Source organism: Mchenga conophoros, linkage group LG12 (assembly GCF_057382185.1).
Source record: "Mchenga conophoros isolate Kocher_MC1m ecotype Shallow Benthic linkage group LG12, M_conophoros_male_GT1.1, whole genome shotgun sequence".
Lineage (NCBI taxonomy): Eukaryota > Metazoa > Chordata > Actinopteri > Cichliformes > Cichlidae > Mchenga > Mchenga conophoros.
In genome coordinates, this window is record NC_140537.1 from 16467398 (window position 1) to 16481460 (window position 14063).

The following is a 14063-nucleotide window of genomic DNA, read 5'->3' on the forward strand; positions in this document are numbered from 1 at the left end:
TAGAAGCCGCCGCAATCTGTGCTGCAAAAGACTCAAAAAGTAGGTAGAACAGAGACTTTTATTGTCTATGTTTCGATAGCAAAGCCGCAGATTAGTCAATAGTACAAAGCACAATTACAAACATCGGAGGTAGTCGACACTGAGTCTTCACTGAGCATTGTAATATGCATAGAGAACACTATGGCCATAATGACTTTGTTTCAAATGTCTCAGAGGAAAACCCAAAGCGCCCTGTTCTGTTTGTAGTGCAGAGTTGTGCTATTGTTGTGCTATTGTAACTTCACGTATGCTTAAAGTATAAAAATCAAACACTGAATTATATTAACACCGACATATACATATTCATCAGCATATAAGACCAGTAAATATTTTTATAATAGGCTTCATATGGTGCTGATTATTCACTTCTGTAACCCAGTAGGGACATTTCACACAAAGTTTGGCAATTACTTGATTTTCAGCTGGATTACATAAGTAAATGGACAGCATTACGTTAAGTTGCAGATAAAACAGAGGTAACCCCGCCCCCAGTCTTCCATGTCCTCCATACTAAAACATCTCTCTTTGTGCACTTGCTTCCTGCAGCTCAATGACCCACTCTCATTAGCAGGCACACCGTGGGTTGCACACCCGCAGAGCCACCCCAGCCAGACTCCTCCAGGCAAACGTGGAGAACTTTGCAGGGCATGTTTCAGCCCTGCTGATGTACGTGGAGGCAAGCCGATGGAGCCGCTTCGCACCGAATGCGTTGTAGTGCCCTGGGAGGACTTGGTCGACCTGTTAAATCAATTTTAAAGCCAATAAACATGTATTTTATTTAACAAATAATGTTTAGTACATGTTAAATTATATTGTTTTAAGTATTAGCACAGAAAACACAGCTTGTATATGTAGGCTAATAGATACTGGTATGCCAAATTTCAGACATTTTCATTATAAATCTATGAAATGTTGATATACGGTGCTTTGGGATAAATACCCCTGGAAAAAAAGTGGAACTGTGTACTGAAATTGTGAGGCTGCTCTCTAGTGGGCCTTAGAGTTACCTGTTCGCTGTCCACCAGCCCAACCAGGCGCTCACAGCTGCTTATGTAGTCACTGACATGGCTGTAGGGCAGCCAGTCAATCATTGCGCCGTCATACACAACGTCGCCACTGAAAAGCAACTTATTGTCCCGGTCATGAAGGCAAATGCTTCCCCGAGAGTGTCCGGGCATGTGAAGCACAGTCAGCTGTCTATCACCAAGATTGATGACATCACCTAAGCAGGAGAAAGAGAGGTTGAGAAGGCATTAGGTTTTGATAATTATTCACACATACAAACATGGCATGAACCGTAATCACCGGCGACTATGCATTTAAAATCTTAGACTGTCATGTCACTGAGTCACACAGATTCTGTGACATTCAGTATATCATCGATTTGGTCGAGGCCAGTTATGAGTTGCACTGGCAAAAAGGGTGAAGTTGATACATCAGGGAATGAGATATACCAGCTGCACTGCAGTAGTGGCTCTGACACAGCAGAACAAGTTACTCTACAATACTGCATTTTGCATCAAACCCCAATGGATATAGTGGTTCAGCAAATACATTATTTATGATATAAGCTTTGTGTATTATTATGTGTGCTATTCTGGTGAATGTGTGCTTTACATAAAGACTCCAGTGACCAGTGCTTTCAAACAATGTATCCACTTTCACATTTATCAAGTAGGTTGATTCAGCTCGCCACCTGCTGATCTCTGACCCACTAATAATAATAATAATTTTTAATAATAATTTTTTAATTTTTAATTCTACAACTGTTTATAACTTGCATAGTTCACATTTCTGTATAGCTGTATATCTTATATTTCTGTATAGTTTTTCATATTTATATCCTGTTCATAGCCTGTACATAGCTTGTACTCACTGCAACCTGTACATACTTATAGTTATAGAATATTCACAACATACTTCATACCGTGTACATTATAACATACCATAATAGACCCATTTCTGTAATATACTTACATATCTATATTATTGCTAATATATATTTGTAATAGATCTATATCATGGCTAAAGCACTTCTGGATGGATGCAAACTGCATTTCGTTGCCTTGTACCTGTAAGTTGTGCAATGACAATAAAGTTGAATTCTATTCTACTATAAAAAAAATTGTTTAAGAAAAGAGAAGACTGTGTGGTTGTTACTCCGTGCAGAGGGATGCTTTCATTAAGTGTGACACCAGTCTCTGTATGCTCTTCTTCTTTCTTGGAAGCAAGAGAATACATCAAAGCCATCACACTGGCTTAAAATAGAACAGCTCTGCAGATATAGAGAATGAGCATATAGTTGCTACCAATAGAATTTTTTTGGTTGTTTTTTTTTTTTAAGCATCCACTTCTAATAGGGAGAAATTGTCTGTACCTGCATTCCTTGGATAGAATATCCTGTTTTATGTAATGGGATAATTGCACCTGTGTAATCACCAGTCCTGGCCTCATGTTGCTGCATTGAACTGGTTCCTCTAGCCTACTTTGTAACTGTAAAAATTACTGGCAGACCGCCCCCCTTGTCCCATCCCCACTACCTCCATTACATATGTAATACGTTTCGATGTGTGAGCTAGCAAGTCATTGTTGGTCTTCTGCCAAATCGCTGTGCAGAATCTGAGGCTGGAAACGACTCTGTAGAGCGTACTGTGCTCACACTAGGCCTGGTGCATCCATCAAGCCCATTACTGTATCGATTATGGTCCTTGTCACTAAGTGAATGCTTTTAGACCACGCTGGTATTTGATCACAGATCCATCCCTCTAGCCTAAATCAAATCTACAAGGGCTGTATCTCCTACCTACCCTCCTGCAGTATGTGTGTGGGCTGCACAGCCTTGACTTTGTAGTGCCTTGCCCTCCATCCCGGGCTGGGAGCCTCGGCTATCTCCCTGTCGCTGAGCCAAGTGACCGTCTCGAAGTTGTCTCCGTTGGCCAGGGCATCGACCTCCGCGCTGTGGACGCCCACCTGTTGGAACTGATGCAGACCACCGGAGTGGTCGAAGTGGGCGTGGGTGGCGATGGCAAGCAACGGGTTCTTCCTCTGCGGGTCTTTTCCCAGCAGGCCTTTGGCGTCGATGTATTCAGGTAAGCTCCTTAAGCCCAGACCCGTGTCTATCACCACGTCCTGGTGTGTGCCGCGCAGCAACCAGATGTTGGCTCGGTTCTCCGACTGGTAGAATCGCTCCTGGATCCAGAAGATTCCGTCTCCGAGCGATTTGTGAGCGTACCAGTCGACTGCAGACATCCCAGTTCATTCGCTTGTCGAAGTAGGGTTCAGTATGGTGTCGTACTGTCAGGTGATTTATTGGGGGGAGAGGTGTAACTAGCCTACCAGCTACAGATGATATGTTTTCATTGAGGTTAATGCGATGGTGGCCGCAGACACACCCTTGTAGGAGGACACTAAGCTCACTGGGCAAACCGATAAACGACGGCAGCTTAACGTGGGTTGCAATTGGCTATACGCAAACCACGCCTCCTCTGTCGTCACGCAGAGGAGGAGCGAGTTAAAGCCACATTTACGCATGCTGACAGTGGTGTATGGCGTGTGCAGGTTTCCAAAGCCGGTGCTAGCTAAGCAGTATCTTCATTAGGTTCAGCTGAAATGTATGTGATTTTTAAGAAGTTGCCGAGGGACAGATAAAACCGGCCAGAGAGGTACATTAAAAAACTGAAACATGCGGATCCAGTAAGAGCTAAATATCGCTGTCCAGCTCTGAAGTAGACTGTGCTTTTTTACATTAGGCGCAGTATACTAACAGGCTTCTAGTAAGTATTTCAACATACTATACACGCAGAGTGCGTCTCTGATGCTGACTAAAGCTTCATTGCTGGCAGAGTCACGCTAAAGGCGATGGAAGCTGTAGTACGTTAACTTTCATCAACACGTGTTGACTGGAGATATGTGGACGTGTGTGTGGGTGTGTGTGTGTGTGTGTGTGTGTGTGTGTGTGTGTGTGTGTGTGTGTGTGTGTGTGTGTGTGTGTGTGTGTGTGCAGGAACAGAGGAGACCTGCAGCCATGGCAGGCAAGGGTCGTGGAGTGGGTGCTTTTACCTTCAATATTGACGCTCTGGGCATCGGCAGGGGCAACATGCCAGAAGCCAGGGTGGGGCCCAGTCCTCTGTTTCCAGTAAGTACCGAACACAGTCTTTTACACACACACACAAGCGCACACACACACAAGCAGTATGTCAGATTGCATTTCAATATAACAAATTCACCTCTAATGCTCAAAAGGGTTGAGGTCAAACTTTACTGGAGTGACTTTAGGAGAGACCTTTTTGAGAGAGGTAGGTGAAATTTGCATGGAATTTGAATAGCAGACTATATACAGTGGACGTTTACTTATAATAAGTTAAGGTTTATTCTTTGTAATGAAATTTACAAAACATTTTACTGCATTTGTATTTAAATGAAGGCAGATGAAAGTATATTCATCGTGCTCATGGCCAACATGTGTTTAAGAGTTATGACCCAATGAGTGTCTCTCACAGTGTTCACAAATAAGCACAAAGGGGGTAAAGGGCAATAATGTATGTGCTTATGTAAAATTCATGGCCAGGTTTTCATTGGCCGTGTGTATTCCCCAAGAATATGGCAGATATTTACATTCCTCTTGGATTCTGCCAGGATGCTTTATGGGGATTTTTTTTCTTTTAAACACAGTTTGGACTATGCTATGCTTACAATGTAGTATATTTTGACTATTCATACTGAAAAAGTTGAACACCTTTACATGGCAGTCTGAATTTCAGTTAGATTTGAAATTTATTTGCACTTGAACATCATTAATATCGGCATTACATCATCCGTACTTCTCCAGAACACTGATTTTAAACCAGTTCCACTGAAAGCTGGTGAGGATGAGGACTACATGCTGGCCTTAAAACAAGAGATGAGGGGAACAATGCAACGGCTGCCACACAACATCAAACCTCAGTCCAATAAAGCAGGTGAGGAGAGCGGTGCATTAGAAGCCTGACATCAGCTGAAATGACGCTGTAAGACAGTTGTCTGCTGTTGGGGAAGATAATGCAGCTTTTAGGAACAAAGACTTTCAGTTAAGGTCATATCTGGGAAAGGGAGAGATACAGATTAATGACAGAATATTGAGTTACAGATGTCTCATCTTGCGAAACCACAGATTTCTTTTGTCTGGATTACTGGCTTTTTAGAACTCTCCTGTTCCACAGTTAGCTAAATGTAACCATGTAAAGAAGTCAGTGTATTTTATAGGGGGAAGGGGGGATTGCTTATTCAGCAGGGGGTCTGTGGTGAACATGACTATAGGGAAATTATCTATGAAAAGGAGGTGCACCCAGTTCTTCTGTGCAGAAGCAAATATACACACATCATGACCGATAAACAGAGAAGCCGCTGCTTCATATCTACAGCCTCTTCAGCAAGACTCTCATCCCACGGTTGGGCACTACTTCCACTGTCTTAGATAGCTGTTAGACATTGTACTCCATCCCAAACCTGCAGTAAAAAGAGAGCTGGTTGATGGGCTGTAGAGCAGAACAGATATTAAACGTCTTTTAGCTTGATGAGACCAAGGCCTATTAACTTCTCATCAGTGATCATCATTGAAAACAACTAGTCTGTCTTTGACAGGAAAAAAAGAAGGATTTGTTTGACAGGGCTCATTGTATTGACGCACAATGGGAGAGTTGAAGGAACTCTGTGAAGATCCAAGAAGGAGAATTGATAATTTTCATAATTTGGGGAAAGTCTATTTGAGCTATTTTTAAACAATATCAGATTCCAAGTTTTCCATTTTCTGGAAGAAGATCCGAACTGTTACCCTCAGATAAGAGAAAATTGGTTAGGATGTTCACAACAACCCAAGAACAACCGGGTCACAAGTCTACCGTGAAATTGAAATTACTCAAAGACCAGCCGAGTTTTAGTTCTTTTGCCGACCACAAAAGAATACCCTGCTCCAAAATCAACAACTGAAATTTGCAGCTGCCTACATGGCCAAATTCTCGTCTGTAAAAAATCAACAACTTCAAATTCACCTTAAATCCACAGCTAGACGGTTGAAATTTTGGACACAACTGGGTGTTCAAACAGGACAGTGTTCCCAAATGCACATCAACATTGGTTTTGGATTGGATAAAGCAAGACCAACATTAAGATTCTGGCTTTCCCAAAACCACAGCCTCAACGTTATTGAAAATTTGTGGACTATGCTTAAAAGTCGGGTCCGTCTGGGTGGGCGCCATTTAGTGTTATCAATCCTTTCATCCTTCAAGGACTGCCAAAATTAATCCAAGCTTGTGTAACAAATTCTTTGGGGGTTTTTTTGTTTTGTTGTTAGAGGCATTAATGGTGCATGCTGTACAGTCCTTCCACTCTATAAAAATAAGAGTTCAAAGAAATCATTAAAGCCCCGAATTACCATCACATTCATGCCATTGACTGTATGCAAACTACTGACCATGACAATGTGGGGTGAGGATCACGAGTAACACTGCAGTTTGTGTTGACGCACAATAGAGTAAGTGTTTTTAAGAGTATGACCTTTCTTTTGTTTACATGAAAACAGAAGTGGAGAGATACACCGAGAGATACCTGAAGCAAAGCCAGATTGATGACAATGAATGGACTCCAGGTACGTATGTAACACATCATCATGGGGTTAGGTGGAACACAAAAAAAGAGGACGATGATAACATTTTTATTTTTTTAGACTGGAACCTTTTTCCAAAAGAACTGATGCCCAGAAGAAAACGACCTCGAGCTAAAACGGGTACATTAAACACAATATGTATGAAATGACATTTCTTTTTACTTTCTTTGTTACTATAAGAATAAAGACCCAATGTTTAACTCCAACAGGCACAAAGAAAAGTGCGAAGATATCACGCAAGGACGCAGAGAACATTCTGACCAAATTAGATGTAAGCTTCATTTAAATTTACTGTCAGTTCTCTCTCCACATCTTTGGTGTTTCTCGTGAGTAATTTGATATTAATGTCAGGAACTGGCAAACAAAGATGACCCTGAAAAATCAGATGAGGAGACTGAAAAGAAGCCAGGAAATAAGGATGAAGAAGAGGAAATTGAAGAGGAAGAATACGAAGAGGAGGATATTGAAGAGGTGCAAATTTCAAGATGTACTGAAAAATGTGTTACACATAATGATCAATATGTGCAAACTAAATCTGACATTGCTTTTTATTTGTCCCGTGTAGGAAAACGACTACATAGAAAGCTACTTCGACAACGGTGAAGATTTCGCCGCGGACAGTGACGATAATATGGATGCCGAAGCAACATACTGAGCGTCTCTCAAGCAAGGAAGTGCTGAAGTTAAACATAATGTGACTGCTTCTTTTGGTTAAATATTGCACATGAGTTGGGAAAGCTGTTCAGTAGAGTGGAGCGAATTCTTTTCTAATCAAGCTTTCGTTAAAGACTAATGTAAATAAGAAATACTGAAATATTTGCACATGGCAATAATTTATTCAAAATAGATTTATTTTTCATCCTCTAGTCAGGTTTCACAGGTTGAAAGGCACATACTGTTAAGAACACACAATGCTCTGTCATAGAATATCAACTGAACAGTGATAAAATAAAAGGGCTACATAACAAGTCTAAAAATTGTACATAATTACAAATGCGTTATTGTGGGAATATTGTGCATTTTCCTCACCATGCTCTTATTTATATTTTTGATTTTTAATTGGGGAAAAAAAAAACCCAGTTCTTTCAAGCAGGATGGAAATTTAAGAAAAATTCATTTTAACTCCAACTGAGGATCAATACTGGTAGTGTACGTAAAAACTGATGTTCAGTCTTCAAATAAATTAATTTTAATTACACACACAGTGGCAGCAATCCTAACTTTTCCAACAAGTACCATTGGAAAGTGCAATGTAACTAACATGGCAAAAGTTACAGCTCAAACATCTTTTATACAAATCCACAAACTCCCTGGGCAGCATTTGTGTGTAACCGGCTAAAAATTCTCCAGCACAGCTGACTGCAAAGACACCATCTCGAGTTTACAGGAGACACTCAGACCAACTATGAAATACAGTCACTTTTAAAAAGGTTGAAGCAGCACAGCATTGGTCTATCAAACCAGACGTAAATCTTGCAAAGAGTTGGACCCACATTCAGTCTGTCAACTGTATGCAAATGGAGAGACGCAAGTTATGATTGTGGCCACAACTTAATCTTTCAATCCTCCAAAGTTATTGTCTCCTGTATAGTTCAGCCAGATGGATTAGAGTGATGTTTTAAAAGTTATCTGTAAATGGGAACATCAGGATAGTTCTATTAGTTCTCTGAGTTAGCGACACATTTTAGGTGCTATGCTATGTTTTCTCATTTTCTCTATCTCCACCGTCTCCTGCTTTGTCCGCAACCCGTCCCTGCTGAGTTCCATTAACTGCAAGCCTATGTTGAGCATCTCCAGGAATGTCTTGACTCCCGATCGAACCGTTGCCTTGTTGAGACTCATGAGAGAAGCCTTTCTGAGTTTGTGTAGGCATACCATGATGGCTAACGTCAGCTTTCACAAGAACTTCATAGTACAACAGATAAAAGATGGGTGTGACGATGCCGACAAAAAGCATGATTGCCACAGCAGTCCACCATCCCATGCCCCAGTCTGCCCCATAATAAGGATCCTTCCTCTGTACTGGTTTATATCCAGCTTCTCCTAGTAATGGCTGCTGCTGCGTTAAAGAGGACACAACCTCACTGAGGCCGCTCCGAGATGGTCCTGTGGATTTCACCAGCCGCTCAATGTCCTTGTCCTTCTCCATCAGGAATCCTTCCACGCTGTCAGTGGAAGAACAGGAGTCCATGGAGGATTCAGAAGGGAGAGAAGTAATGTGCGAGACCTGAGGCGGGTGTCTAGTGCCTGTGGGCGAGGCAGATTTGAGAGTAGCAGCGTTATGAGTCTCAGTGAGGACACTAAAGCGCCTCACAGGAATCTTAACTGAACGCAGGGCAAAAAAGTCCTGCTCTGTCAAAAGGTTGTTCGCACGCTTGATGTCCGCCACCTGGGATTCACAGGGGGAAAAAAATTATAAGTAATTAATAAGCCACTTACAATTTGCTGTCTGTTAAACCTGTACTTGAACTCTTTACATGCATATATAAAAAAACACTGATTATAATAAACTTTCCACAGATGTTTGTCAATCTCACATATCTTTTCTAAAAAAGTGCTGCTTTACATATAATAAGAAATCATTTTGAAACATTGTAGTGAAAACTACAATGTTTCAATCTGAAGGTGTTAGGTTGCTTCCAATTCTTTGTTTAGCAAGCAGTTTCAATTTCAGAAATTAATAACCACTATCATCATAAAATAAAGTGAGCAACAGCAGCTTACCTACCTACAACTCACCTGCTTTCCTAGACATATAAAGCAACAAAGCATGTTTCTGTACGTTTCCCACATAAAGAGAAAAGTGCAGGTGTACAAAAACAAACAAATGAGGATTTTAGTCCATGCTGCAAAGGAGAGGTAAGACAAACACACAAATCTAAGTAAACACATACTGAGCAATGGTACTGTAGGGCGATGCTGTTCAGAGTGTCTCCCTCCTGGATATCTCTGGTCAAATAGATAATGTCATCCATTCTCTCTTTAGAGGTGCTCCTCCGGAGTCTCTCTCTGCCACGAGGCCGAAGCTCATAGCTTTCCCCATCCTCTTCTGACATATCATTTTCTGAGCTGTTGTTTCCGAACAGATAGGCATGCCCGCCATTGGCAGGCTGCACCATGGTGGCTGACTGGAATCCATAGTGCTGGCTTCTGCTGGACATTTTTCTTCACTGTTTTAGGCAGAAGGAAACAATGGCTCAGAGCACAGGCTGATAGACTGAATCAAGAAAAAAAAACTTATTAGAGTGTGCATCTTAAAATCTATGGGCTATCCAACTTACTTAACATGTGCTACTGTAGTTCAACAGAATAGGCATTAACATTTTGGCTGTATATACAGAAAACACATCAATCCTGCTATGATCTGACAGATAAGACTGATTACACTGAATGTTTTAGTCTCAACCTATACCACTATGATCATGCTATATGATCAGGCTAGTCAGCTCTCAAAAAGGCTCAGTCAGATCAGATAAAGGTCCACCATATCACAATTGTGAAATAACTGCAAGGCAATACTATGTTATCAGTTTAAACAAGAAGCCGTCTATTTTTGAACCAATTTAAGGCCAGACAACGAGTGCTATGTAAGCAGCATCTAGTGCTGAATGGTTTAAACAACGGGCACACCAGCAATCATCTTCTTATTCAAGTACGCAAGCATGCGATTAACTAACCAAGCTCGTAAAGTGATATGGTGGCTAAAATTTAAGGTTAGCAACTATTTAGCTACGTTGTTGTCTACGAACAGCACAATGCTGCTACACTCTCGCTTTTCTCGTAAAACAACGGTGAGGTGTGGGACGATTATATTTCAGAAATAACTGCGTAAGTTAAGAAACACTTTCTTTAAGCCATTAAACAACTGTCTTAAACAGACTTTCCAGATCCTCTCCAACAAGAAGCGACCCATCTCCACGGGCTAGGCTAGTGCTAACTGGAGTCCACATTTATTATATCGCCACCGCTAATGAGCTTTGTGTCCCGTTGATCAGCAGTTGATTAAAATGTCTTTAGGAAATCGTTTACAACTACCTTTGCCTGATAAAGTGAATCCCGATCCCTCAATTGTTCTTTCTACTGTCCATACTTCCACTGGATTCTCCTTGGTCTCTCCCTGTAGTCTGTTTGTTACGTGCCTGCTAACCGCTATTGAACTGCTACCGCTCACGCCACGTCAACACAATATTTACGTAATGACGCTACCACACGCGACCGCAGCGCAACCTTTATTTTTTTGCCGCGAGGTGGCGCCCAACGTCAAGTAAAACTGCGTGTACGTGTCGGGAGTGAGAACGGGTTTCTCTTGGCTGGCCTGGAAACGCCTTGGTGTTCATATTAATATTCTTATTCTTCTATGACAAAAAAGTACAAGTGTTCATTTAAAGAAATAAACAGAGCAGTAAGAGATGTTTTTTTTTTTTTTTTTTTAAATTTTCCTTAGCCGAAGGCCGTATCGTTTGTTTTCTGACCTGGGAGTTGGATAGTCCTGGCTCAGGGACTTTTTTGGACGCCCTGTGTCACTACTGCTTCTGGCCTCTTGTTGTCTTTTGGTGTGTTTGGTGTGTTTTCAGAGGTTTCACTCAAGGTCATATTGTTCATTTTCTTAACTAGGAGTCGGATAGTGCTTGGCGTCCAACTTTTTTGGCTGCTCTGTGTCACTGGTGCTTGTCCTGGCCTCTTGTTGTCTTTTGGTGTATTTTGAGAGTTTTTGGTATCACTCAAGTTCATATTGTTCTTTTTCTGAACTTGGAGTTGGATAGTCCTTGAAGAAGAACTTTTTTGGATGCTCCGAGTCACTGTTGTTTCTTTTTTCTCAGTGTCTACTCTCATCCTCTTTCTCTCTGGAGAGTAGCTCTCAGAGTTGTTTTTGCTGCCTTTGGAAATCTGACTGTATTGTCTTTTCAACACAGTTTTTCTTCACAGGTTCGTCTGTTTTTCCTTCTTGGAGAGCAGCTGTCGTCACTTCTGCAATTCTGTGCAACATAATTCGGGCCTCGCTTCCTCTTGAGTGGAAGCTGGAAATTTGTTTCATAGAAATGATAGAGTTGTTTTATTTTCTCAGTTTACACCCATGTTCATATTCGCGGTAGCTGCGAGGTTAAACTAATGGCTTTGTTTATAAAAGTACAACAGTGTACTGTTGGCTGTGAACACCGAGCCTTTATGGGGGCTAAACCCTGCCAAACGTGTCTGTAAACAGCTAGATTAACCTTAAGCCAGATAGATTCCGTTTTGTCTTAACCTCTGTCACTATGAACAGGATATAGTTAATATAGTTTACTCTAATTAAATACAGAGTAAACTGTATTATTTATATTCTGAATTACGTGTCCGTTGGTTACCACTGCTGACCCTGGGATATACAGTATAGCTAAAAAATAGTCTAAGAGACTATGCATAAAGAAAAAGAAAAAAATTGCACAATTCTAATAAGTCTGAAAGTCAATATTTGGTATGACCACATTTCTTCAACATAGCCTGGACTCTCTTAGACAAGCTTTCTTGTAATTTCTTAAAGTAGGCTCCAGGAATAGTTATCTAAGATTCTTGAAAGACATTCAAAGCTCTTCTTTGGATGTTTTCTGTGTTTTTTCTGTTCCGGGTGTGAGTTTACTGCATGGGAAGTGTGTTTGGTATCATCGTCACACTAAAAAAATAAAGCCGGTGCCAGAAACACTCTTTCCGCACTCTTTCTGTGTTTCATGGTGCCTCAAATTCTGACAGCAGTTCATAACTCCATAAACTTTGCCAAGTTCCCCAACACCATGTGGCTTAAATGCAGCTCAAAAATAATGACAGAGCCTCCACTGTGTTTTACAGATGGCTGGACTCTGTACATACTGAAAATGATTTGAACCAAAAATCCGAACCAAAATGTTTGGAGTAATCACTCCGCAAGACCTGTTGCCACTGATTTTCAGTCTCGTTCTTGTGTAATTTGGCATACCTCAGCTTTTTCTCCTTGTTTTCCTTCCTCATGACTTCTTGACAGCCACCTTTTCCACAGACCATTTCTGATGAGGCTTTAGTAAACAGAAGATGGATCAATCTACGGGCCAGATCCATCTCGAATGTCCTATGTGACGTCTTTGCTGGATTTATTTGTCTATTTCTAAAGGATATGATTTTCAGATACTGTTCATCTGCTGTAGACAATTTTTTTAGCCTTGCCACTTGTTCATTTTCCTCAAATATTGGCTAAAGATAGAATTTGATGTATTTATTTTTATCCGTTACGTGTAAAGACAACACTGCTTCCTCATTTGAGTTAGTTGCCTGTTTTAACCTTGAATGATTCATAAATCAGTATTAAATGGCTTATCAAATATACTTCCTAGAACATGGACAATGTACAAGGACTGGGCTGAAAATGGGTGGAAAAGCAGCCAATGCCCAGAGAAAAACTTTAGAAAAGCTGAAGAACTATTGCTCAAGAGTACTTAAAGTAATTAGTAATGTATAGCAATGAATGAATGGTTTCTATTATCATTACACATAGCGCAATGAAATTTGGTTTGGTTTGCTACTGAGAAAATAAATAAATGAACTAAATAAAAATACCTAAGTTAACCAGAATAAAGCGCATAAAATTTAAAAAACGAGGTGTAGCTCAAGACTTTTGCACAGTACTGTATATGTTATTGTATAAAATTGTGTGAACTGGGACCAGCTGTAAATGAAATTCCTCAGGTGCTAATTTGCAAAGTTTGTGGAGAGTATAAGTGGCAGACGACAGCGAAGAGGAGAGCGGCTCTCCGTGCCTGCTCAGCTCACAAGGTGGAGCTGTCGGCCAGCACAGCGTGCGCACGGTAGTGTGCGCCCTTCAGAGACAAATGGGATTAAAACATCTTGTCTCATTAGCAGCGACCGGGAGACGAGCTCGAGTCTCGGAGTAGCTGTAAAGTAAGCTTTCTGCTCGGACAGCAGGCCGTGTTTGTACAGTAACAACAGCTACAGCTGCCACATGGCCGCAGGAGCCCGGAGTTGTGTGTAGAGAGGAGCAGGTCTCACAGAGCCGTGTCCGTCTCGGCTATTTCAGCCAGCTCCAGTCCCGTTACATGACAGACGCGCTTCTACCCACGTTGTTCACGGAGAGCTAAAAGCTGCCGAGTGGAAGGTTCGGTGTCAGATAACACGAAACGATGCAGTTACCGGCTGCTGTTTGAGAAGACGTGGAGCCGAAGATCTTCGGAGCGCACACTGATGTTATCCACAGAAATAAACATTATAGAGCACAATATTTTGGACTGAGAGGTCAAGCACGGTGTCAGGTAAGTTAACACGATTCGTGTTGTGTGCTTTTACTGAGATTTTTCTGTCTGTCAGTGTGATTTGTGAGTTAAGAACGAGGATGAGTGGCGACCAGCAAAACTTTACAAGA

The 14063-nt window shown here is 41.3% G+C and overlaps 3 protein-coding genes across 6 annotated transcripts; 1 reads left to right on the forward strand and 2 right to left on the reverse strand.

The window, feature by feature from the left end:
- Window positions 1-40: 40 nt before the first annotated feature.
- mblac2 (metallo-beta-lactamase domain containing 2) lies at window positions 41-3429 on the reverse strand. The gene is made up of 3 exons (XM_085294069.1): window positions 2847-3429; window positions 1047-1261; window positions 41-777 (listed from the first exon to the last, which is right to left on the reverse strand). Exons 1-3 carry the CDS (start codon window positions 3286-3288, stop codon window positions 604-606), a joined length of 831 nt encoding a protein of 276 aa, XP_085150195.1. The 5' UTR covers window positions 3289-3429; the 3' UTR covers window positions 41-603.
- On the forward strand, window positions 3214-7656 carry polr3g (polymerase (RNA) III (DNA directed) polypeptide G). 3 transcript variants are annotated; one of them, XM_085294070.1, is made up of 8 exons: window positions 3214-3340; window positions 4043-4174; window positions 4868-4997; window positions 6596-6661; window positions 6740-6799; window positions 6889-6950; window positions 7031-7150; window positions 7245-7656. In XM_085294070.1, the coding sequence occupies exons 1-8, from the start codon at window positions 3323-3325 to the stop codon at window positions 7332-7334; spliced, it is 678 nt and encodes a 225-aa protein (XP_085150196.1). In that variant the 5' UTR covers window positions 3214-3322; the 3' UTR covers window positions 7335-7656. The 3 variants fall into 3 exon arrangements, with proteins under 3 accessions (XP_085150196.1, XP_085150197.1, XP_085150198.1); XM_085294071.1 differs by lacking the exon at window positions 3214-3340 and adding an exon at window positions 3576-3812; XM_085294072.1 differs by lacking the exon at window positions 3214-3340 and adding an exon at window positions 3584-3701.
- lysmd3 (LysM, putative peptidoglycan-binding, domain containing 3) lies at window positions 7510-10860 on the reverse strand. Of its 2 annotated transcripts, none has more exons than XM_085294065.1 (3): window positions 10715-10860; window positions 9574-9849; window positions 7510-9068 (listed from the first exon to the last, which is right to left on the reverse strand). In XM_085294065.1, the coding sequence occupies exons 2-3, from the start codon at window positions 9838-9840 to the stop codon at window positions 8376-8378; spliced, it is 960 nt and encodes a 319-aa protein (XP_085150191.1). In that variant the 5' UTR covers window positions 9841-9849; window positions 10715-10860; the 3' UTR covers window positions 7510-8375. The 2 variants fall into 2 exon arrangements, with proteins under 2 accessions (XP_085150191.1, XP_085150192.1); XM_085294066.1 differs by having other exon boundaries at window positions 9574-9896; window positions 10715-10848.
- Window positions 10861-14063: the final 3203 nt, after the last annotated feature.

Coding starts and splice junctions, on each gene's coding strand:
- lysmd3 (XM_085294065.1), bottom strand. CDS start 9,840: ATGTCCAGCAGAAGCCAGCACTATGGATTCCAGTCAGCCACCATGGTG. Junction 9,069..9,573: donor CCCTACAGTACCATTGCTCA/GTATGTGTTTAC, acceptor TGTGAATCCCAG/GTGGCGGACATCAAGCGTGC.
- mblac2 (XM_085294069.1), bottom strand. CDS start 3,288: ATGTCTGCAGTCGACTGGTACGCTCACAAATCGCTCGGAGACGGAATC. Junction 1,262..2,846: donor CACACACATACTGCAGGAGG/GTAGGTAGGAGA, acceptor TCTCCTGCTTAG/GTGATGTCATCAATCTTGGT. Junction 778..1,046: donor GGCTGGTGGACAGCGAACAG/GTAACTCTAAGG, acceptor TTGATTTAACAG/GTCGACCAAGTCCTCCCAGG.
- polr3g (XM_085294070.1), top strand. Junction 4,998..6,595: donor ACCTCAGTCCAATAAAGCAG/GTGAGGAGAGCG, acceptor ACATGAAAACAG/AAGTGGAGAGATACACCGAG. Junction 6,800..6,888: donor ACGACCTCGAGCTAAAACGG/GTACATTAAACA, acceptor TAACTCCAACAG/GCACAAAGAAAAGTGCGAAG.